A 21,422-nucleotide genomic window follows, 5' to 3' on the forward strand; every position below is an offset into this window, starting at 1 on the left:
GCTTCTTCAGGGGCAGCAACCGCTTCTTCAGGGGCAGCAACCGCTTCTTCAAGGGCAGCGGCTGCTTCTTCTGTGTTCTCCTGAGCAGCTCCCTTCTTGGTTTGCTTTTTCGGAGCTCTGCCTTTCTTGGGCTTGGGAGGCGCCTTTTCCCCATCAACAACGTTGCCTTCCTCCTGGTTCTTGGTAGCCTTTCTGGCCCTCGAGCTTTTTGGGGCAGGCACCTCTTCTTCATCGACATCGCTCTCGACCTTAGCCTTAGCAACCTTTTTGCTCCTGGCCTTCTTAGGAGCGGGAACTTTTTCCTCGTCGACATCTTCGTCCTTTGTGGGTCGAGAACGCTTCTTGGTGGTAGATTTTTCGTTCTCGGATCCAGGCTCATCATCTTCCTTGCCCTTCTTCGCTTTGGGGACCTTGAGGCGGAAGCCCTTCTTACCGGGGCGGTTGAGTTCGGCATCCTGCAAATGTGATCAACAAAGTGCTTGAATGCATGTTGAGCATAACGTACGCCTTTCCAGTCTTCGTCATCAATATGGCCATTCTCGATAGCAGCCTTGACCTTCTCTTGGTCCTCTCCCGAGAGCTCCTCCCAGTTCTCAATCAGCTCAAAGTCGCCCTCAATGTGATCCTTGACATGCTGGATGACTTGGGGCGTGACGCATCCCCTGGTACAGTCAGCTGTTGTTCAATCTTGGTTACTTTCCTGCAACATACCAGTGCTTGTACTGCCAAGACGTATTCTCCTTGATGGTGACTAGAGTAGCGAACCGGAGCTCGCCCTTGGTGATCTTCACGCCTGCATTCTTACACTCTGCATTCTTGCAGCCGGCACGATTGTTGGGGGATCTTTCTATGAGGTTGTCAGTCAAAACATCAAAAGAAGTGGTACATCAAACTGGTCTCGTCCACTTTTAGGCGATAAAAAATATTTTTTGAAATGAAACGTGATGTTTCTTGACAGTGGAAGATCTCTTAGGCATGCACGCGCAGCTCGGGTCAAGATGGTAAAGGGGTTAATGTGCTACAGACATATTATGCAGGCCGGTAAGATGCGAAATGGGTGCGGGCAAGCCCAAGGTAGAGAAACAAAGAATGAACGACTTACCGATGCGATAGGAAGTAGGCATGATCGCGATCTTGAGTACCCTAGTTGACAAAAGAGGTTAGCGGAGAGGTCCAACGCGGTTGATGTGAAGTTGACTGGACATGACGCGGAATGCTGAGGGGGTGCGATTGGGTGGCTCACCTCAAGCGGATTGCAACGTGAGCGAAAAACGCCGCAAAGAAGCTTCTGTGGCTTAGAAGAAATCTCTTGTCGTGGTTGGGAGAGGGAGAGAAAGAGGGTGAAAGTTGTTTGCGCGACCGTTGTTAAAAAGGAAGCTCCGGAGTAGGCTGCAACGCGAGGCAGACACGGGGACCCTTGTCGCGAGTCGCAACGTCATCCCGCGCGCCGATATTTTTGCAACGCGCAACCCGCGCGAGTTGGCCTCAACGCCCCCTCATCCATCCATCCTCTCCCATCGACGCGCTCGATGCACACAAATTTCCACAATGCTCTCAGTCGAACCTTTCGACAACATCGTGCATCGACGTCTGGCGCATTTACGGTAGCAGCATGGCTTGCGCCCGCTGTTCACCCATCGCCACCAAGGAGACAACTTTCTGGAAGCAGTCGACACCCTGCATCAGCGCCTCGTGATGGTCAGGGATGCTCAAAAGCGACTAGGAATAGGCCGGCTGCGGCCTACCAACTTCGCCCTCCCGGACCGGATACTCGAGAAGACCCGCAAGCCTGGATCGCGAAACTTGAACCCCTTCTGCCAGTCCACCTTCAGGCGGCGGATACAAGTCGCCATGACACACGGTTAAAAAAGAGCAAGGAAGAGTATGCGGTAGACATAGCGGCATTCTTGTCAAAATCTCGCAAGTTGTCGTCTGTAGATTTCCTAACCCACCTTGGGATACAACAGGGAAGATGGAATGCCGTAATGTGGATTGTGAAGACTGTAGTAGAAATCGAAATCTCCCCTATGGGAAGGCTCGAGGAGATCGATCCATTCTCATCCGTCAGTTGGCCCGGTGTATCTTATGACTTAGACGAAGCTACGGAAAATGCGATCGTGGCACAGGGAAAAGACACAGTTGGGCCTCTGCGGTACTCTATGGACCAACTAAACGACTACAAAAGCATGTCCGATGATGGGTTCCATTACCGCAAGGGCGCGCTTGGCCAGATATGGAAGAGTTTAGCAAACATGATTTTGATTGTTGCAAACGATTGTCCAGCAACCTCCCACTTGATCATGTCGCACGTCCTAGAGCTGATCGCCTACCTGCACCACGCTGGAATTATTCCAGAGTCTGTATACCGTCACGAGTCAGCGGCCGATCCTCTCGCCCCTCAACAACCACCTACTCTGTATCTGCTGTCATCAAAAATCATGGCGGCGTTATCAGATGCATCCTGGAGAGCCTATGAGGCCGCCGCGGCCTCCGAGTCCAAAACACAAGCGCATTATACATTGCTTGGCCCGGAGAGGCCGGGTCCTCGTTACAAGATGCACACGCCAGAGTTAGGCCCTGAAATTTGGCTTGAATTCGTGCTATGGTCATGCTTACATGGCGGGTGGATTGGGCAAGGCGCTGCCATTCTCGAAAAAGTGACCAGCTACAAAGGGGAACAGCAATGGTCGATTTTACGACGCGACACAACCGAAGGCGAATCGGAATCTCGGAGCATCAAATGGGATGATGTCAAGCTGCTCGAACAACTTCGAGGGACTCAAGCGGGTTCGTCCGACCGCTTGAGGGTCCAAAGAACTATATCCAGCGAACTAGTTACAGCTTTTGTCGATGCATGTGTTGACAATGTCCATACTGGAATCGGTTCTCGGGGACTTGCGCCTGAGGAAGCTCTGCGTTTAATCAGCAGATTCAAGGCCTTCTTGCACCGTCGCAAATTAGGCCTTGGTTCGATGTCATGGGAGTCCGTAGTCGTTCGTTTGTTGGAATCTGGGGGGTTCGATATTTGGAGAGAACCTTCCCTCGTACGGGAATCTTTGCATCTCATCCCGCTACACGGCAAGGAAAGTGAATATCTCAACGCGCCGTTACCACGTCATAACCTACCGGATGCACCATCCTACATCACTGAAGGTTCGGCGATCGCCGTTGGCACTTTGCACAACATTATACGCCTCTACGTGCGCCGAGGGGACGCCGCGGCCTCTTTAAAAACCTTTGAAGAGCTACAACTTTTGACCGATCAGACTAAAAGGCGATCCTTGCAACAGTTTTTCAAGCAGCTGAATTCGCCAAGTGAAAACACAGATGGCTATCCACAAATTTTCAACAGCAATCTTTTTGGAGAAGACTTGTCTACTGCTTTTCCGCACGTACCGACGTACATCTTGGGTCCGGTCCTAGATGTCGCAACAAATTCGGGAGCGTTTGACTTTGGAAGATGGCTGCTATACTCCGAGGACCTTGATGGTCCTTTAATCACCGAGGAAATGTACCATGATAGCTCCATTACGCCAGCTTTGATCCGATTTGCCAGCGAGGCTCAAGACAAGCAGCTCCTCAACAAGATAATTTCTGTGGACCAAGATGGAGCGGAGATGAGATCAATGACGTTTGAGGTCTTGAACGCAATGGTGGAGAGCCAGATCAAGCAGCATCGCTGGAACTCCGTAGTCAATGCCTTCAAGACTCTAGCTGCCGATCCTGGCTATGCCTTAGACGCTAAACATGTGTCGATGCTGGCAAAGCAAATGGTCATTCTGCGGCAGCAAGATGCGGTAGAAAAAGATTCTAAAAAGAAGACGGCATTGGGTCCAGCGGAGTCACTGTTTAATTTCATACTCGAAAGAGGTTACGACCCAGGACGAGCTGCAACAATCAACAGAATTCATGGCATGCTTTGCGTCTTGTTAAGCATTGGGCCGGAGTGGCACCCGTTTTGCTCGAATTATTTACCCGATGAGCTGACTGGAAGAATTGAAGAGATGGTCCTCGAAGACGATTTTGCCCGGATTCTGGAAGGCGTCGCTGGAGCTCATGGAAGCTTCAAAGCCGCAGGAATGTTGAAGAAGTGGTGTCGAAATGCCGAACAGACCATATTTACCCCCTTCTCGGGAGGTGTGTGGCGACTGTCCAAGGTGGAATCGACCCGTTCTAGAATTCTGTCCTTTTCTGCACCGGAAGTGATTGATGTGGGCTCAAACATATCCCTCAGGGGATATCGACTTCCGCTTAGCTTCCGTTTGCTCGGTATAATCTACCGGAAGGTTTTGCAAGAAGCAAAAGAACATTCATCACTCACCACTGACGGGGAGCGACATGTTCCGGGGTCAAAATTGCTCAAATTCTGTGCAGAGAGTCTCCGAAGGCTGGGAATGGATGACAGTGACATCGACCGCGAGCTAGAAGGAACGCTTTCGAAAGGCATCTTTCCATGGGTGCCGCAGTTCCTGGCGAGCAGCATGAAGCGCCAAAGCACAGGAATCAAGGAAGATGACGAGGGAGGCGCCAATGATGCGGAAGAGTAGATGTTACATTCCAGAATCAGCAGTAGTGCTAGCTAAATCTCTCTAATCAAACGCATGACTTGACAAGCAGAACCGGGTTAAGCTAGTGATGTTGTGCTTGTTTTTACTGTTACTATATGAAATACTAAAGCTTTGTTGGGTTAATATCAAGTACAATTGCGAATGCGGCTTTCCTCGGCGCCGCACTCCGAGCACATGAACCTATGTGGCTGCCTATTTGTATACCTCGGAGGAGGATTCTCCGTGTTTTTCTAGATTCACCGAGACATTTGATCTGAGAAAGCGATGAAGATCTCCTGGCGTTTGTCTCACGTTGAAGACTGGCGAGCGATTACGGGAAGGGATTGACGACTTTTCCAGCCGGTTGCGTGCTCACGAAGTGCGGCCGACAGGTGATTGGATGTCGAGGCATGGACACGACGTGACTTTGCGTGGAGCAAGGCAAGGAGACCCCATATCACGCCGATGGTGGGACGGAATCTGCGCATGCCTCGCGGCATGGCAGCGCATGCGTGCAGTCGAAACGCGTCGCAGAAATGGTGTAGCGGGCCGCTGATGTCAAAAGTGATGTCTCTAGACCAGCGCGTGAATGCAGGGTCGCTCACACCGCCCATTCAAGCGAGCCGCTTCCAGGAGCGCAGGCCGTTGGATGGAGCGGGGGCGATGCTGCGAGGCTTAGCGCCGGTTCGGTAGGACGATGATGGCTCCATGTTTCCCCAGACAAGGCCGAAGTGGTGGAAGGAGGCGTGCTGAAGCTGATGAGTCCGAGTCTTGCATGTGCAGCAGCATGAGGTCGGGGGGGACGGCGTAGAAGAGTCAGCGGGCGCTGATTGGCGCGGAGGTGCAGAGATTTGGGCTTGGCCCGCGGTGGGTTTGGAGCTTTTTTTCTCATCTAGCGCAACGGCTCATGATGACACGGCTCATGATGGGCCCGAAATGGCCAGGTCAGATGCAGATGCCACTCTGCTGCAGGCCATCCCGGTCTTGGATCTACTGTGAACCACGTCGCCTTGCCGGCTGGAGGCCTACCGCTTGCCATCCCTGCTTAGCGCCGACCGGGGGTGGCCGCCTCTCAAAAGCTTCTACCACCACGCCTTCCTGTCCCTCTTCTTCCTCTCCTCCCGCTACGCAATCGCCCGCCCAGACAACGAAGTCGCCCTACTTATCCCAAGAGGACATCCGTATCTTACACCATCGCTACATTCGTCGAGTAACAATGCCGCAGGCTGTCGCTGAGCTGTAAATCCCCCACTGGAGGGCGCTCGTGCGATGAGCGCTCTCCAGTCCGGCAGCCCACCGAGAATTCAAGACTCCACGACGATAACTTCACTCCCGATTGCCCAAAGCACTGTCTGCTTGCAATCGGAAAAGGACCCGGCCACGAGCTTCACCCTGGTCTCCCAGTCTTTCGACATCCGCGCATTTCACGTCCGCTATCCCTTCGGACCCGACGAATCTTGCAGACTCGACCTCGGCCAACCCATTGGCTCTCGAGTCCCACAGAACAACACAAAACCAGAACCACTCGTCCTTTGACGAAGGCTACCTCGAACCCTGCCCCTCCCATTCTCTCGTTTTCCCCTTCTTACCAACGCTTCACTACTCCATCTTCCTCCTTGGATCCTCCGCCAAAATCAGCTTCATAGCCAAGAGAATCAATCGATCGCCTCCGCAACTATTCAACATGGCTACCATTGAGGCTCGCAAAACAGCCGGTGTTTCCCCCGATACGAGTGTGTCAACCGATTTCAACAGTGAAGCTACGATCACAGGCAATTGCCTACAAAATCGGCAGAAATCCAACAACAGCATTTCCGGCGCAAAAGGGCAACGTAATCAAGGGGCTACTTCCGACGATGACCAAGGCGATGATGAAGAAGAAGAAGAAGACAACAATCCCGACGAAGCAGATGGAAAAGATTCGTCAAAGAAGGCAACCCCAACCAACGGATTCGGCATTGGCATAGGCAAAAGGCCTGCTATCTGCGAAAAGTCTGCTAAGAAAGGATCGGAGAACAGCGGAACAGTGCTGGGCTCGGAGTCCCTCTCGACTGCTTCCTCTAAGAAGCGTGATGCCAGTATCTTCACTACTGTAGATGATGAAGAGGAAGCATTCAATGATGATGAAGGGCAAGGGTCGTCCTGCTATCCTCGCAAGAAGATGGTAAGACGTCTCAGCAATGCAAGCAATGGCATGATGGCATACGAGGATGCCCGCAAGGATAGCATAGCTTCTGAAGAAGGCGCCTTGGGTGGCACAGCCCCCAGTGCCGTTGAAGAGACCTCTGACGACGATGAGATCTACAACAAAGTTGCGGAGATCGACGAGTCTGACAATGACGAGGTCCTCTCTGAGGCGGCCGAGGAAAGAATGCTCAAGAAAGACTTCGAACTCTCTGACAACGAAAGTGAGGAGGGCGACGGTCCAGACATGTCCTTGCTTCTCGACAACAACAGCCTATTCCGGGATGACTATCTCACTATGCACACCATGGACGACAACTTGCTCGGCCTCTCTTCGGACCACTGGCGTGGCATGGAAGAGATTGCCCCTGTCCAATCAAACACTTCAACGAGGCGCGTGCGTTTCGATGACCATGTGCACGCTGTCTCGGATGTTGACAGCGACACATCCTCGGAAGACCTCAACAGTTTCTTCCCTGACCTCTTCCATCGGGAAAGCCAGCTTCTGACAAGTGCGAACTTCCACCCCGATGGTGTATTGGATGAGGCAGGTTACTTCGAAGGATCTACTGCAAGCGACAGCGAGAAGTCGTACTGGGATTTCGGAGACGAAAAACCTGGCGAGTGGCGCGACCACGATGTCCACACAGAGTCGGAGTCAGAATCTGACTCAGAGGCCGGCTCTAGTGGCTATGAAAGTATGGTCGCACTTGCCTTGTTTTGCGTCCACGTGAAAAGCTGACTGACTGCTCATAGCCGACGAAGGTGACACGACCGATGAGGAGTTACCTCCACCGCCAACCATTAGCAAACCGTCGCGCGTACACCGTGACTCAGAGTCTTCTGCTAGTACCAGTACCGCCACCCCCAAACCTTTCCCACGAAACAAGAAGGCACGGTCAAATAAGCGCAATGGCCCCGTTAGGGGCTTTTTTACGCTTGACCCGAAGCGCCCCATTGCTTTCGTGGATAGCACCGGCACACGCATGGTATTGCTGCCTGCGCGTACCCCGGACAAGGAGAACCCACTGTGGCCGGGCAGTACTGCGAGCAGCACTGCCAACAACAGCCCCAGGAGTTCGTTCCAAATGCTCAATGGCGAAGAGAGCGACTTCAGCGATGGTACAAACCGCAACTTGGTCGACATCATGTTGAGCGGTGTCTCCGGTGCATTTGGAGGAAACAACTTTCCCATTGGTCCTCCAGAGGCTTTCTTCCCCTTCGTTGATGTGCAACTTGACGGCACCATCGTTGCGGACGATGAGTATGATGAGGATGAAATGGACGAAGGCGAAAACCTGCTCGACGTCCACGACTTCATCGATTTCGGTGAGGGCGAGACCGATGAGGGTGATGACGAAACGGATGTTCCTACAGCTGGCAATTCGCCTACCACGGTAAATGCCGGGCACACTCCCGCTAGACCGTCAGGGCTATCTGCTGCTCAAGAGATGAGCCGGAACATGTTGCAGCATTTCGATCGTGGCGTCGTCACCTCTTTCAGGAGGAATCAGAACCGCTATCGTGATGTTGCACGTCTGCCCGACGATCCCGCCATGCGTGCTTCTGCCTCGCGTCCTGTCCGCACAGGCGCATCTGCCGATGCCATCATCACGCCAATGCGGAAGAAGAAGTCCGAGAGCAAGACAATGGGCCGAGGCAGTCCATTAGCCAGGAAGTCTGGTCAAGTTGCTGGTTTTTCTTCTCGCCGCCGCTAAAAAAGAAAAAAAGAAAAAAAGATTCGATTTGCTGCAATTGCTGCGAAGCGCTTTCATTTCTGTAGGTTTTCACCGAAGGACAACATGTCTACATTGGCAGTGTGATATGGCCACCTCCAAAATGGCACATCTCATACGGTTACGGCCTTTACGATGTTACGGTCCAGGGCTTTTCGACTTTTCTCACAAAAAAGACGGTGCCAGGGGCTCTAAAAGCATCCTAGAATTTCTCGTTAGAAGGGGAGACATGGTGCACGTACTCTGGGCACATGTGCTTTTTACAAGAAGCATACAGACCAGGGCTCGGACCACTCTGATTAACTTCTAATTTGTTTCACTCTTTCAACTAGTTTGTTGTTTACATGCGGGTTCATCTCTTTCGCTTCTCCTGGATTATGCAATGGGTTTACTGGATGGGTGGGTCGTTTCCAGGAATGGGGTTTTTTGGTCGATACCACCTGAAAAAGGTCATCATTTCGCATCATCGGGCTGTGGGTTTTGTAACAGGAAAGGGGTTTGGGGTGTTCCGCTGGCAAGCATTGAGCATGGGTTAGGGTGAGCATTAGGTCTGTTGTAGGATTATTCCATCGAAAGTTCTTTCCTGCAAACTGAGCGCATATCTGGCCATCATGTCACCGGATCTCTCGTGATCGCGTTAATTAAACAACTCGCGTATCTCATGATGGCACGGCTAAGATCAGCATGTGAAAGATCTGGCTTGAGTCACGACACGTGACCGCATCAGAACACCTACATGAAATATGCATATATCCCTGCACTCTTTCAACTACAACAACATCCCCTGAGCCAAGGGAGGAACCGTCGCATTATCATGTCGGGTGGAAGAGCGGCTAAGAAGAACCTCTTCATAGCCTTCGACGCGTTTGGAACCCTGTTCACGCCGAAACTACCCATTGGACAACAGTACGGCGCGATCGCGCGCAAACATGGCATTTGCAAAGAGGTGTCAGACGATGATATTATGAGAGCATTTGGAAAATGTAAGTAGAAATGCCTTCCTGTTGTCTTTTTTCATATTCCCTATGCTTCTTCCTTGTCAACGAGGAAGCGTATCAGGGAGGCGCCAAGAACGCGGGCACTCAAACCTATGAGAGCATGTAAGCTGAGATCCTTGGTTTCAAGCTTTCAAGAATAGATCGAAAGAGGCACCGAACTATGGCAAAGCGGTTGGATGGGACCCGACAGTTTGGTGGGGACACGTAAGTACAATCCTTATTTTTTAACCTTCATTTCCCCCCCCCTCTATTGGGTATCCCATTCTATCTCTCTTTGAAATTCACACATCCACCAAAACAAGTTTCCATCTTACTGAAAATACTGCTTTCCTATTTCAACCATCCGGGCGATCATTTCCGTAAACAACGGCAGGCAGATGGCCCGGCCTTGGCTGCTCCACCGTCTGAATGCAATAACGTCCAACTGACGCACTCAGGTCATAACCGGCACCTTCAAGCCCTTCCTCTCAGAGGGTCAAACCCTACCAAAACGTCTCATTCCTGATCTCCTGACACACTTCGCATCACGCGAAGGTTATGATTTGTACCCAGACGTGGTTCCGATCTTCAAGATGTTCCGAGAAATGAAGCAGCAGCAGCAGCAGCAGCAGCAGCAGCAGCAACGGCAGCAACAAAATGCCTGGAAATTCGACCGCACCGTCATAGGCGTCGTGACAAATTCTGACGACCGGGTTGCCGGTATTCTGCGCTCCTTCGATCTGCGCGTCGGCCATGGTATTTATGGTGAGCCAATGCCCCCGCCGCCTGCACGCGCACATCCCGCCAAGCCTGAGGACAATGATGTCGATTTTGTCCTCACCAGCTATGATTGCGGATACGAGAAGCCGCATAGAGGCATCTTTGATGCGGCTAGAGAGATGTTGCTGCAGCGCTTCAGTGTTGTGGATGAGAGCGGCACACGGTCGCCGGAAGACAGCTGGCAGATGCTTTATGTCGGGGATGAGTTTGCGAAGGACGTGGTGGGTTCTGAGGCTGCGGGATGGGATGCATTGCTCATCGACAGGGAGGGCCACCTAGACAGGATTGAGAGGGAACACATTCCCGCCAGAGACGCAGGGTGGAAGAAGATTACGAGGCGGAAGTTCCTTGAAAACGGCTCTAGTGGAGAAGTTGGAGATAGAGATGAAGACGTCATAGATGACCTGAGCAAGATCTATCACTATGTTGCTAGGTCTACGGAATAATACTTAGAACGCCATGAAACAACGAATATTTTTCTATGCACTGTATGCTGGAGACGTGTTTTGCAAGGCTTTTGTCGGAAACAATGTGGTTATACAAGCAAATTTCGCCCGAATTACAAGAAATGACTTGCCAACAAGGATACAGAGCCTGGAAAAGAAGATGCAGTGCGGCTCAATGCATGATTGGGAATTTCTACGCGTCGACGCGGGCTCACGTGTAGATAAGATATTCGGGGCTTCTTCGGGACGAGCGTCACCCGCAGCGACAGGCAGGCAGGGCGGCGCCCTCCTCACTCATACCAAGACTCCAACAATCCCAGCACCCCTCAGAAAGTATGTCAAAAGAACAGAACATAAGAGGATTTCCTGATATCACTGATAAGCTCAGCGCGCCAACTAAAAAATCGCTCTGGGAACGTCAAAGGGAAGAAGCTGAGGCAAAGCGCCTGCGCGAAGAGGCCGAATCGCAAGCTGCGCTCGAAGAACTTTTGAAGGAGCACGGAGGTGGCAATGATACACTTCCAAGCTCAGGAACTGGCGGAAGAATGGGGCCTACCGGCGGTGTGAGAGGAGCCCTTGGAGGCGGTGCGCGACGACACTTCCCACCCACTGGACCTCGAGGCAACAGCGGACCTGGAACTCTGGGACAGCCACCCTCTTCGCTCACTAGGAAACGGCCGTTCGAGGACGAGGACCAGGGGATCTTTGCCCTGAAGAATGCTTCTGCGGCGCCATTAGATGCTGCAACAGCCTTCCAAACATCGGACGACGAAGATGCGGATAACGGATCAAAGAGCGCAGAGAGAGCTGCTCCTAAGCCTACCATGCGCTTGACCTCACTGCCTCCTACCATGACACAGGCAGATATAAGGAGGATGATACCTTCTAATTTGGTTGTCGAATCGGTTCGTCTAACCCCCGAATTGACTTCTACGGACAGAAGATCGAATACAGCTATTGTCACCCTTGCAACGGATACTCCAGCAAAAGAAATTGATGCGGTAGTCAATGCGCTCGATAAGCGTTATCTGGGATGGGGATTTAAGTTGTCAATCTCACGGCATCTCTCGTCTGCAGCACTCGGTGCACCTACAGCAGCTCTACCTAGCTCCATCTCATCATCGCATCCGTTTGGCGCAAAGGTTGTGGCTCCAGCGGTGAGCCATGGCCTTAGTCGCGCACCTCCTCCTTCCTCTTATGCGCCTGGATCGTCGTCGGCTTTCGGAAGAGCGCCTGCACCGACACAAGTTCTGGTCAAACCGCCATCAGATATCAAACAGCTCAAACTTATCAACAAGACACTTGAAGGTATCCTAACTTACGGTCCGGAGTTTGAGGCTCTGTTGATGGCTAGACCGGACATCCAGCGTGATCAAAAATGGCAATGGTTGTGGAATCCGTGTAGTCAAGGAGCTGTCTGGTATAGGTGGAGGCTCTGGGAGGTTATCACTGGTTCAGACAGAGCCCCGAGACGACGAAACCATTTTGCCAATCCTGCACAACAGATTTTCGAGGGCGGCGCACCCTGGCTTGGGCCAGAAGAGCGCCCGCCATTCGAATTCACTACCAAATTCGAAGAGCTCGTCTCGGACCCTGACTATTCGTCAGAAGACGATTTATCCGATGATGAAAACAAACGGCGCCAACACAACGCTTCCAAAGCGCCCCCTGAGAGCGGAATAGACATAGATCAGGCCCGGAAGTCGTACCTCAATCCACTCCAGAAGGCAAAACTCGTCCACATGTTGGCTCGCCTTCCAACTAGTGCGGGAAAACTTCGCAGAGGAGACGTCGCACGGGTTTCATCATTTGCAATCAGCCACGCTGACAAAGGAGCCGAAGAGATCGTCCATATGCTCATTTCGAACATTGAGAAACCATTTGCGTTGAGTGGCGCCAATCCGGACAGACAAAAAAACGAAGAAGAGGCCGAAAAGATGGACCGTGATGACGGGGTAGAGAAGAAGGCTGAAAAGGAAGACCCTTCGGACGCCAAAAAGATTGGTTTATATCTTATTGGCGACGTGTTCGCATCTTGCGGTACATGTGGCGTCCGCCAAGCATGGCGCTATCGAGAGTGGTTTGAATCAGCGTTCAAGAAGCGCAAGGTCTTTGAGCACTTGGGCAGACTTGACAGAGATATGCAGTGGGGTCGGCTTCGGGCTGAAAGATGGAAAAGCACCATAAACAACATCCTGTCAATGTGGGAAAAACAGAATGTATTCCCCTCAGACGCACAAGCTCGATTTATCGAGGCCTTCAACAACTCACCCATGACCGAGGAAGAGAAGAAGGTCACGGAGCAAGTGGAACAAGGAAGCAGTAACACTGAAACGAAACCCAAGTGGAAGACTCTGGATGTGGCAGAGGCCAGAGAAGAAAACCAGTCAGCTTCTGCGCCAGCTACCGACGCGAATGAACAACCTGACGGGGATCCGATGGTCGAGAGTAATCTGGATGGAGAACCTATGGAGGATGTGGATGGAGAGCCGATGGCTGACGTTGATGGTGAACCTATGGCTGACGTCGATGGTGAGTCCATGAAGGACTTTGACGGTGAGCCAATGGAGAAAGACACTGGCGGTGAACCGAGAGAAGAAAAGGCAGCAGCACACCAAGCTCATCTGACTCAGGCTGAAGCACAAGATAAAGGTGCAACGGTCGGTGAGACTGAAGCGGCCAAGGCTCGTAGGAGGCGCCCGAGAGCGGAGGATATGTTTGCAGACTCAGACTAGGGGTAAGCTATCTCGTGCAGCAAGCACGGAGACCGTTCCAGTGCTTGTTCTTGAACCAACTACTTTAAATCTATCATGGACTTTCAATCTTAGCAAATATGTGCATGTGTTTGGTGTCCCCTGACACCCACCAATAACCGAAGCACAACAACGCGAGGGATAGGAATCTCACCTTGTAGTCACAAGTACAACGTGCTCTACGTGCCCCTCGATCTTTGGCTCGATAATTTACCATGTGCCTTTCAACCTCCCGTAGCTGGTGCCACTAAAGCCGAAGATTTCCCGTCGGTGTCGGGCCCGTCCCGCACATGACGGCGGACCGACGCTCGAGCTTCAACGCCCAAGACAACAGCTCGCCGCGCGCTCCTAAACTCGCCTCTCCCCTACCTTCTCAGGACACCCCTCTCTACCTCCGATTTCTTTCTCCCCGCTGTCCTTCTATGGCAGCGCTTTCCTCGTCCACCCTCAACTGAACGGCCGCTGGCCCCGCCAAAATGGCAGCGACGCCGGAAACCGTGGAGCGGCTGTTCAGCGAGCTCAAGTCGCGGTAGGTTCCGCACCGCCTTACTACTGCAATCTCCGGTATTGATGCTTTCAGAAATGTCGAGGTCCGGGAAAATGCCGCCAAATCCTTGCGACAGACTCTGGAGGCTGCCCACAGAGGTCAGTAGTGCGCTCTAAGCTTCACTCCCAACCGACAGGGTTAATAACACGCGGCGCGCAGAACTACCGCCCGGACAATTCGCAAACTATTATGATCGCGTGTGCAACCGTATCAACGGCCTTGTCGTTCAAGGCAACGAGACCAATGAACGACTAGGTGGTATTCAAGCGCTCAACCAATTGATCGACTTCAAAGGCGACGACGCCGGCCAGAAAACTACTCGGTTCGCTAGCTACCTCCGCGCGATATCCCAAGGAAATGACAATGCCGCTATCGATGCGGCCTCACATGCCCTGGGCAGGCTGGCAAAGCCTGGCGGAACGCTTACTGCGGAGCTTGTTGAAGCCGAAGTCAAGAGTGCCCTTGAGTGGCTTCAAATGGACCGACAGGAGAACCGCCGCTTTGCTGCAGTGTCCAACCTTAGGGAACTGGCGAAGAACTCCCCAACACTGATGTACCAATGGGTTCCTCAGATATTTGAGGTTATATGGATGGCCTTGCGAGATCCAAAGGTTCGGATACGTCAGGCAGCGGCTGAAGCCGTTAGCGCGTGTCTTGAGATAATCTCTGCCCGCGATGCCAGCATGAAAACGCATTGGTTTTCCCAGGTCTACGAGGAAGTGCTCCACGGCTTCGCAATCAATACTGTAGAGTCTATCCATGGCTCGATTCTCGCGATGAAAGAGTTGTTGAAAAGAGGAGCCATGTTCATGCATGGCCCACGCTACATTGAAGCTTGCAACAATGTACTGCGATACAAAGATTCCCGCGACCTCTTGATTAAGCAGGAAGTCATCGTTACGATACCTCTCCTCGCAGCATACTCGCCGAACGAATTCTCACAAAACTATCTCCACACCTGCATGCTTCATCTCCAGGGCCTCCTCAAGGATGATAGCAAAGATCGCAGCACTGCCTTTATTGTCATTGGAAAAGTCGCCGGCGCAGTAGGCAGCCACTTTGGAAAGTACATCGACGGCACCTTAGGCGTAATAAGGACTACCCTGCTACGCAAAACGCGCTATCGAGGACCAGAAGAGGCCGCAATCTTCGAATGTCTAAGCATGTTGTCAATCGCCGTTGAACAGGCGCTCAGCAAACACGTCGACACGCTCCTTGACCCCATATTCTCATGTGGTTTAAGCGACCCTCTCACCCAGTGCCTTGTCGACATGGCTCACTACGTTCCGTCCAGTAGGGAAGCAATTCAAGAACGTCTTTTGGACCTCTTGAGCCAGGTTCTTTGCGGTAGACCATTTGTGCCTATGGGTAGCCCGCAATACAGCAACGCTCCTCCTCCGCAAATATGGACGCGAGACTCCAAGGATCCGCAATACATCAAGCACAGGGAAGCCGAAATCGCTTTGGCTCTGAAAACGCTTGGTGACTTCAACTTCCAAGGCCAGACATTAAATGAATTTGTAAGAGATGTCGCCATCAAATACGTTGAAGCAGACAACAGGGAAATCCGGAAAGCTGCCGCACTTACGGCATGTCAGCTCTTCATTACCGATCCAATTGTCACTCAGACAAGTCAACATGCCATACAAGTAGTCAGCGATGTTATCGAGAAGCTGCTCACTACGGGCGTTGCTGACGTCGACCCGGATATTCGCCATACTGTCTTAAGGTCACTCGACTACCGTTTCGACAGGCATCTCGGCAAGGCTGAGAATGTGCGAAGCCTTTTCTTGGCGCTTAACGATGAAATTTTCGAGATCCGGGAAGCGGCAATGTCTATAATTGGTCGTTTGACATTGGTCAACCCGGCCTACGTCTTCCCTTCGCTTCGTAAAGTTTTGGTGCAGCTCCTGACAGAAGTGGAGTATTCGAATAGCGCACGGGACAAAGAAGAAAGTGCGAAACTCATCAGCAATATGGTGTCGTCTTCCTCTCAGCTTATCAAGCCATACGTCGACCCGATTGTTACTGTACTACTTCCAAAAGCCCGAGACGCAAACCCAGAGGTCGCTTCATCAACCTTGAAGGCTATTGGCGACCTTGCTTCCGTAGGCGGTGAGGACATGCGGCGGTACATTCCAGCCCTCATGGAAATCATCATCGAGAATCTCCAAGATCTCAGCTCAGAGTCTAAGCGCATGGCTGCTTTAATCACGTTGAGTCAATTGGCTGCTAACTCAGGCTACGTCATTGAGCCCTACAAGGAGCACTCGGAATTGCTCCCGATACTCATCAACATTGTCAGGACGGAGCCCGCGAATAATTTGCGCAAGGAAACGGTTAAACTCATGGGCGTCCTCGGTGCCTTGAACCCGGATGAATACCAGAAGATCGTCGAGAAGTCTCCTGAACATACCCTAATGGCAGAGGCGCAAGCGGTTACGGATGTTTCCTTGATCATGAGCGGCATTACGCCTTCAAACGAAGAGTTCTATCCGACAGTCGTCATCAATACCTTGATGGGGCTCTTGAAGGACAACTCACTCTCTCAATACCATTCAGCTGTTGTTGATGCTGTTATGAACATTTACGCCACCATGGGCTTGAAGTGCGTACCTTTCCTTCCTCAGGTGGTCTCTGGCTTCCTAGGTGTCATTCGAGGTGCTCCGGCTGGGCGGGTTGAAGGTTACTTTAATCAGTTGAGTCAACTCGTGAAGATTGTTCGCCAGCACATTCGACCCTTCTTGCAACAAATCCTAGAGACTGTGCAAGAATACTGGAGTGGTGGAACGCAGCTACAAGCAACGATCCTATCCCTCATTGAGGCAATAGCGCGCTCGCTGGAGGGAGAGTTCAAGATTTATCTGGCTAGTATTCTGCCATTGATGTTGGGCGTCTTGGACCAAGATACATCTGTCAAGCGTTTGCCATCGGAAAGAGTGCTCCATGCCTTTCTCATATTCGGATCCAGCGCCGAAGAGTACATGCATCTCATCATTCCGGTCATTGTTCGCATGTTCGACAAACCCGGACAACCTCACGGCCTGCGTAAATCGGCTATTGAGACCCTAGGTCGACTGTCTCGCCAGGTTAACATTTCTGAATTTTCGGCTATGATCATACACCCTCTTTCCCGAGTCCTGGCTGGAAACGATACCCCGCTAAAGCAGACCGCACTTGATACGTTATCAGCTTTGATTTTCCAACTCGGACCTGACTACATCCACTTCATTCCGACAATCAACAAAATCCTTTTCACGCACAAGGTACCGCATGGTAACTATGCGCTTATCGTTTCGAAACTCCAAAGAGGGGAGCCTCTGCCTCAAGACCTCAGCCCCGACGAGAGATACGGCGATGATGATGAGGACATCAATGCCACGGAGATCTCGACCAAAAAGCTCGCGGTTAACCAGCAGCATCTGAAGAATGCTTGGGATGCAACTCAGAAAACCACTCGTGAAGATTGGATTGAGTGGATGAGACGCTTCAGCGTTGAGCTTCTTCGTGAATCTCCTCAACAAGCTCTTCGGGCATGCACCCCATTGGCTAGCGTATACAACCCGATCGCCAAGAGCCTTTTCAACTCGGCTTTTGTCTCTTGTTGGACAGAACTATACGACCAGTATCAAGAGGAGCTGGTTCGTTCCATCGAAATAGCTCTTGCTTCACCGAACATTCCACCGGAAATTCTCCAAATTCTTCTCAACCTGGCCGAGTTCATGGAGCATGATGACAAGGCTCTTCCGATAGATGTCCGTACCTTGGGTATGTACGCCGCCAGGTGCCATGCTTACGCGAAAGCGTTGCATTACAAAGAGCTCGAATTCAACGCAGAGCAGAATGCTAGAGCTGTTGAGGCACTGATCAGCATCAACAATCAGCTGCAACAAACCGATGCAGCCTTTGGTATCCTGCGCAAGGCCCAGAACTACCAAGATGTGGAGTTGAAAGAAACTTGGTTTGAAAAACTAGAGAAGTGGGAAGAGGCTTTGAAATCCTACCAAAGGCGCGAAAAAGACGAGCCAGATTCCTTCGAAATCACAATGGGTAAAATGAAATGTCTACATGCGCTCGGCGAATGGGATGTCCTATCCACGCTTGCTCAGGACAAATGGGTCCACGCTCCACAAGAGTACCGCAGGACAATTGCGCCACTAGCTGCAGCTGCTGCCTGGGGACTTGGCCAGTGGGAGCTCATGGACAATTATCTTTCTGTCATGAAGTCTTCATCACCCGACTGGTCTTTCTTTGGCGCCATTCTTGCAATTCACCGCAACCAATTCGAAGAGGCGCAGAAGCACATCTCCAAGGCTCGAGATGGCCTAGACACCCAGCTGAGTGCTGTCTTCGGAGAGTCATACCAACGAGCCTACTTGCCCTTGGTGCGCGTTCAAATGCTTGCTGAGCTTGAGGAAATCATTACCTACAAACAAAACAAGAGCAACCCAGAAAAGCAATCGAGTATGCGCCACACCTGGACGAAGAGGCTTCGTGGGTGCCAACCAAATCCTGATGTCTGGCAAAGGATGCTCAAGGTCCGGGCATTGGTCATTTCTCCCAGAGACAACATGCATATGTGGATCAAGTTCACAAACCTCTGCCGCAAGAACCAGAGAGTCGGGCTTGCTGAAAAATCTCTGCGCTCCCTACTCGGCGGTACCCACGAAGACATCTTCACTCATGTCAGGACGAATACCGGCAAGATACCCCATCCCATCTCATACGCCGTATTCAAATTCATGTGGTCTTCTGATCGCCAAGAAGAAGCACTCGACCTTCTCAAGGACTTCACAGGGCGAGTTGCCGACGAGTTACAAATGAGGGCGCGTGAAGCAAGCAGCATGCCGAACACCAACGGCATCCACGGCATGAATGGCATGAACGGCGTCAACGGTATAGGCGGCATGGCGCAGATGAACCAGATGATGCATGGGGCTAACGGGATACCCAATGGCACCAATGCAAACCAACCGCCGCCTATCGACATTGCGGAGACGCAAAAACTCCTTGCGAAATGCTACCTCAAACAGGGAGAGTGGATGACTCACTTGCACCACGGCGATTGGCATCACGATCATGTGCATGATGTCCTATCATCTTACCAGGCTGCGACCCGATACAACGCCAATTGGTACAAGGCCTGGCATGCTTGGGCTTTGGCAAACTTCGAAGTCATTAATGCGATGACATCTCAGCCCGACCGGTCGATGCCGGATATAAATCACAGCGCGGTCCATGAGCATATAGTGCCGGCTATTCATGGCTTTTTCAAGTCTATCTCCTTGTCTTCCACAAGTTCGCTTCAAGACACGCTCCGTCTTCTCACGTTATGGTTCGCTCATGGCGGCCACCCAGAAGTCAGTACCGCTGTTACGGAGGGTGTTGGGACAGTCAGCATCGATACTTGGCTCGAGGTTATCCCACAACTCTTGGCTCGCATCAATCAACCTAATGTCAGAGTCCGGCAATCAATCCACAACCTTCTGTCTGAAGTCGGGCGTGCTCATCCCCAGGCTCTGGTTTTCCCTCTGACTGTCTCGATGAAGTCCGACGTCTCGCGTCGGTCCCGTTCGGCGACCGCACTCATGGATGCCATGCGTCAGCACTCACCCAGGCTTGTTGACCAGGCTGACTTGGTCAGTCACGAACTTATCCGTATTGCTGTGCTCTGGCATGAACAGTGGCATGAGGGTCTGGAAGAAGCTTCTAGGCTGTACTTTGGCGACCGCAATATCGAAGGCATGTTTGCCACTCTTGCGCCATTGCATGCCATGCTCGACAAGGGGCCGGAGACTTTACGAGAAGTTTCCTTCATCCAGTCCTTCGGGCGTGAGCTCCAGGAAGCTCGCGACTGGTGTCAGACCTTCCGCAACTCTGGCGAAGAAGGCGACTTGAACCAGGCTTGGGATCTTTACTACCAAGTTTTCCGCAAGATTGCCCGACAATTACCGTCACTGATGACTTTGGAGCTGCAATACGTGTCTCCCAAGTTGAAGGCTGTCCACGATCTCGACCTTGCATTACCTGGTACGTACATGAGTGGCAAGCCTGTCATTCGCATACAGTCTTTCGACCCTGTTTCAACAGTCATCCAGTCCAAGCAGCGGCCTCGGAAGCTGCATCTCAAGGGAAGCGACGGTATGAACTACATGTACGTTCTCAAGGGTCACGAAGACATCCGTCAAGACGAGCGTGTTATGCAACTTTTCGGTTTGGTCAACACCTTGCTTGCAAACGATGCCGAGAGCCGAAAACGCCACCTCAATATCCAACGTTATCCGGCTATTCCGTTGTCGACTCAATCCGGTCTGCTTGGATGGGTTCCCAACAGCGACACGCTGCACGTCCTCATCCGCGAGTATCGTGAGAGTCGGAAGATTCTGCTCAACATTGAGCATAGGATCATGTTACAGATGGCTCCTGACTACGATTGTCTCACCTTGATGCAAAAGGTCGAAGTATTCGGCTACGCCCTGGACAACACAACAGGTCAAGACTTGTATCGTGTTTTGTGGCTTAAGAGCAAGAGCTCCGAAGCCTGGCTTGACCGTCGTACCAACTACACTCGGTCTCTCGCTGTCATGTCAATGGTTGGCTACATCTTGGGTCTGGGTGACCGTCACCCGTCCAACCTTATGCTGGACAAGGTTACGGGCAAGATTATCCACATTGATTTCGGTGATTGTTTCGAAGTGGCCATGCACCGCGAGAAGTACCCGGAACGGGTACCTTTCCGTCTTACTCGTATGTTGACGTACGCCATGGAAGTCAGCAACATCGAAGGAAGCTACCGCACCACATGCGAGCATGTCATGCGTGTACTCAGGAGCAACAAGGAGTCTGTCATGGCCGTCCTTGAAGCCGTAAGTTCTTTCCCCCTTTCGTAATGCCCTCCCTTATCAGATATTGATTTATTTCGTTTGCAGTTCATACACGATCCACTCCTCAACTGGCGTCTTGGCAGCCGCGACTCGCCTCCTGAGCCTTCCTTCCAGTCCGAGCGACGCAACTCCCTTATCGGGCTTGAAGGTGGCGATGGTGTCCAGAGTTCTTTCCGCCCCCGACACCGTTCCAGCATTGTCCCACCGGGTGACCCAGAGGCCAGAGAGGAGCAAAATGCACGCGCTCTGCAGGTTCTTTCGCGCGTCAAGCAAAAGCTCACTGGCCGCGACTTCAAGGCAAACGAAGAGCTGAACGTCAATGCGCAAGTAGACAGGTTAATCCGGGAGGCGACCAATTTGGAGAACTTGTGCCAACACTACATCGGTTGGTGCAGCTTCTGGTAGGTTTGATGACTGGGGGCCGCAGCTAGAGCAGGATGGGCGGGTGATCGTGAGAGAACACGGTTTCGCATGGATCGACCGGAAACCCCTTCTCTGTTCTTTGGGCGTTTGTTGCTTGGCACGGCGAACAGGCATTACGGTGCAGAGAGTACAGTACATTTTGCGC

At 52.0% G+C, this 21,422-nt stretch overlaps 7 protein-coding genes across 7 annotated transcripts in view; 5 read left to right on the forward strand and 2 right to left on the reverse strand.

The window, feature by feature from the left end:
• Nucleotides 1–1,356, reverse strand: part of K452DRAFT_133630 (uncharacterized protein) — a 2,148-nt gene extending 792 nt beyond the window's left edge. Inside the window, exons 1-5 of the mRNA XM_033535314.1 lie at nucleotides 1,244–1,356; nucleotides 1,103–1,143; nucleotides 712–847; nucleotides 506–662; nucleotides 3–455 (exon numbers count right to left, since the gene is read on the reverse strand). Of these exons, the coding sequence (XP_033400725.1) occupies nucleotides 3–455; nucleotides 506–662; nucleotides 712–847; nucleotides 1,103–1,124 (768 nt within the window). The 5' untranslated portion in view covers nucleotides 1,125–1,143; nucleotides 1,244–1,356. The remainder of the gene's footprint in view (nucleotides 1–2; nucleotides 456–505; nucleotides 663–711; nucleotides 848–1,102; nucleotides 1,144–1,243) is intronic.
• A 127-nt stretch (nucleotides 1,357–1,483) lies between these two features.
• On the forward strand, nucleotides 1,484–4,701 carry K452DRAFT_133664 (uncharacterized protein). The gene has a single exon (XM_033535315.1). It carries the CDS (start codon nucleotides 1,530–1,532, stop codon nucleotides 4,545–4,547), a length of 3,018 nt encoding a protein of 1,005 aa, XP_033400726.1. The 5' UTR covers nucleotides 1,484–1,529; the 3' UTR covers nucleotides 4,548–4,701.
• Nucleotides 4,702–6,231: 1,530 nt separating this feature from the next.
• Nucleotides 6,232–8,449, forward strand: K452DRAFT_305959 (uncharacterized protein; the record flags this gene model as incomplete). The annotated part of the gene is made up of 2 exons (XM_033542943.1): nucleotides 6,232–7,429; nucleotides 7,488–8,449. 2 exons carry the CDS (start codon nucleotides 6,232–6,234, stop codon nucleotides 8,447–8,449), a joined length of 2,160 nt encoding a protein of 719 aa, XP_033400727.1.
• Nucleotides 8,450–8,608: 159 nt separating this feature from the next.
• K452DRAFT_133669 (uncharacterized protein) lies at nucleotides 8,609–9,078 on the reverse strand. Its single transcript, XM_033535316.1, has one exon. It carries the CDS (start codon nucleotides 9,010–9,012, stop codon nucleotides 8,767–8,769), a length of 246 nt encoding a protein of 81 aa, XP_033400728.1. The 5' UTR covers nucleotides 9,013–9,078; the 3' UTR covers nucleotides 8,609–8,766.
• Nucleotides 9,079–9,299: 221 nt separating this feature from the next.
• On the forward strand, nucleotides 9,300–10,493 carry K452DRAFT_200136 (uncharacterized protein; the record flags this gene model as incomplete). Its single annotated transcript, XM_033536021.1, has 3 exons — nucleotides 9,300–9,450; nucleotides 9,593–9,669; nucleotides 9,903–10,493. Coding segments are annotated over 3 exons (819 nt in total), but the record flags the coding sequence as incomplete, so codon positions are not given.
• Nucleotides 10,494–10,990: 497 nt separating this feature from the next.
• K452DRAFT_284411 (uncharacterized protein) lies at nucleotides 10,991–13,486 on the forward strand. The gene has a single exon (XM_033539935.1). The coding sequence runs from the start codon at nucleotides 11,006–11,008 to the stop codon at nucleotides 13,403–13,405; it is 2,400 nt and encodes a 799-aa protein (XP_033400730.1). The 5' UTR covers nucleotides 10,991–11,005; the 3' UTR covers nucleotides 13,406–13,486.
• Nucleotides 13,487–13,899: 413 nt separating this feature from the next.
• K452DRAFT_221441 (uncharacterized protein) lies at nucleotides 13,900–21,259 on the forward strand (the record flags this gene model as incomplete). Its single annotated transcript, XM_033536518.1, has 4 exons — nucleotides 13,900–13,952; nucleotides 14,004–14,068; nucleotides 14,130–20,836; nucleotides 20,900–21,259. 4 exons carry the CDS (start codon nucleotides 13,900–13,902, stop codon nucleotides 21,257–21,259), a joined length of 7,185 nt encoding a protein of 2,394 aa, XP_033400731.1.
• Nucleotides 21,260–21,422: the final 163 nt, after the last annotated feature.

This window comes from Aplosporella prunicola (genome assembly GCF_010093885.1).
Source record: "Aplosporella prunicola CBS 121167 unplaced genomic scaffold K452scaffold_5, whole genome shotgun sequence".
In the NCBI taxonomy this organism is placed as follows: Eukaryota; Fungi; Ascomycota; class Dothideomycetes; order Botryosphaeriales; family Aplosporellaceae; genus Aplosporella; species Aplosporella prunicola.

Bases quoted from the DNA above. Each gene is read 5' to 3' on its own strand.
- K452DRAFT_133669 (XM_033535316.1), bottom strand. From the start codon at position 9,012: ATGCTCACCCTAACCCATGCTCAATGCTTGCCAGCGGAACACCCCAAA.
- K452DRAFT_133664 (XM_033535315.1), top strand. From the start codon at position 1,530: ATGCACACAAATTTCCACAATGCTCTCAGTCGAACCTTTCGACAACAT.
- K452DRAFT_284411 (XM_033539935.1), top strand. From the start codon at position 11,006: ATGTCAAAAGAACAGAACATAAGAGGATTTCCTGATATCACTGATAAG.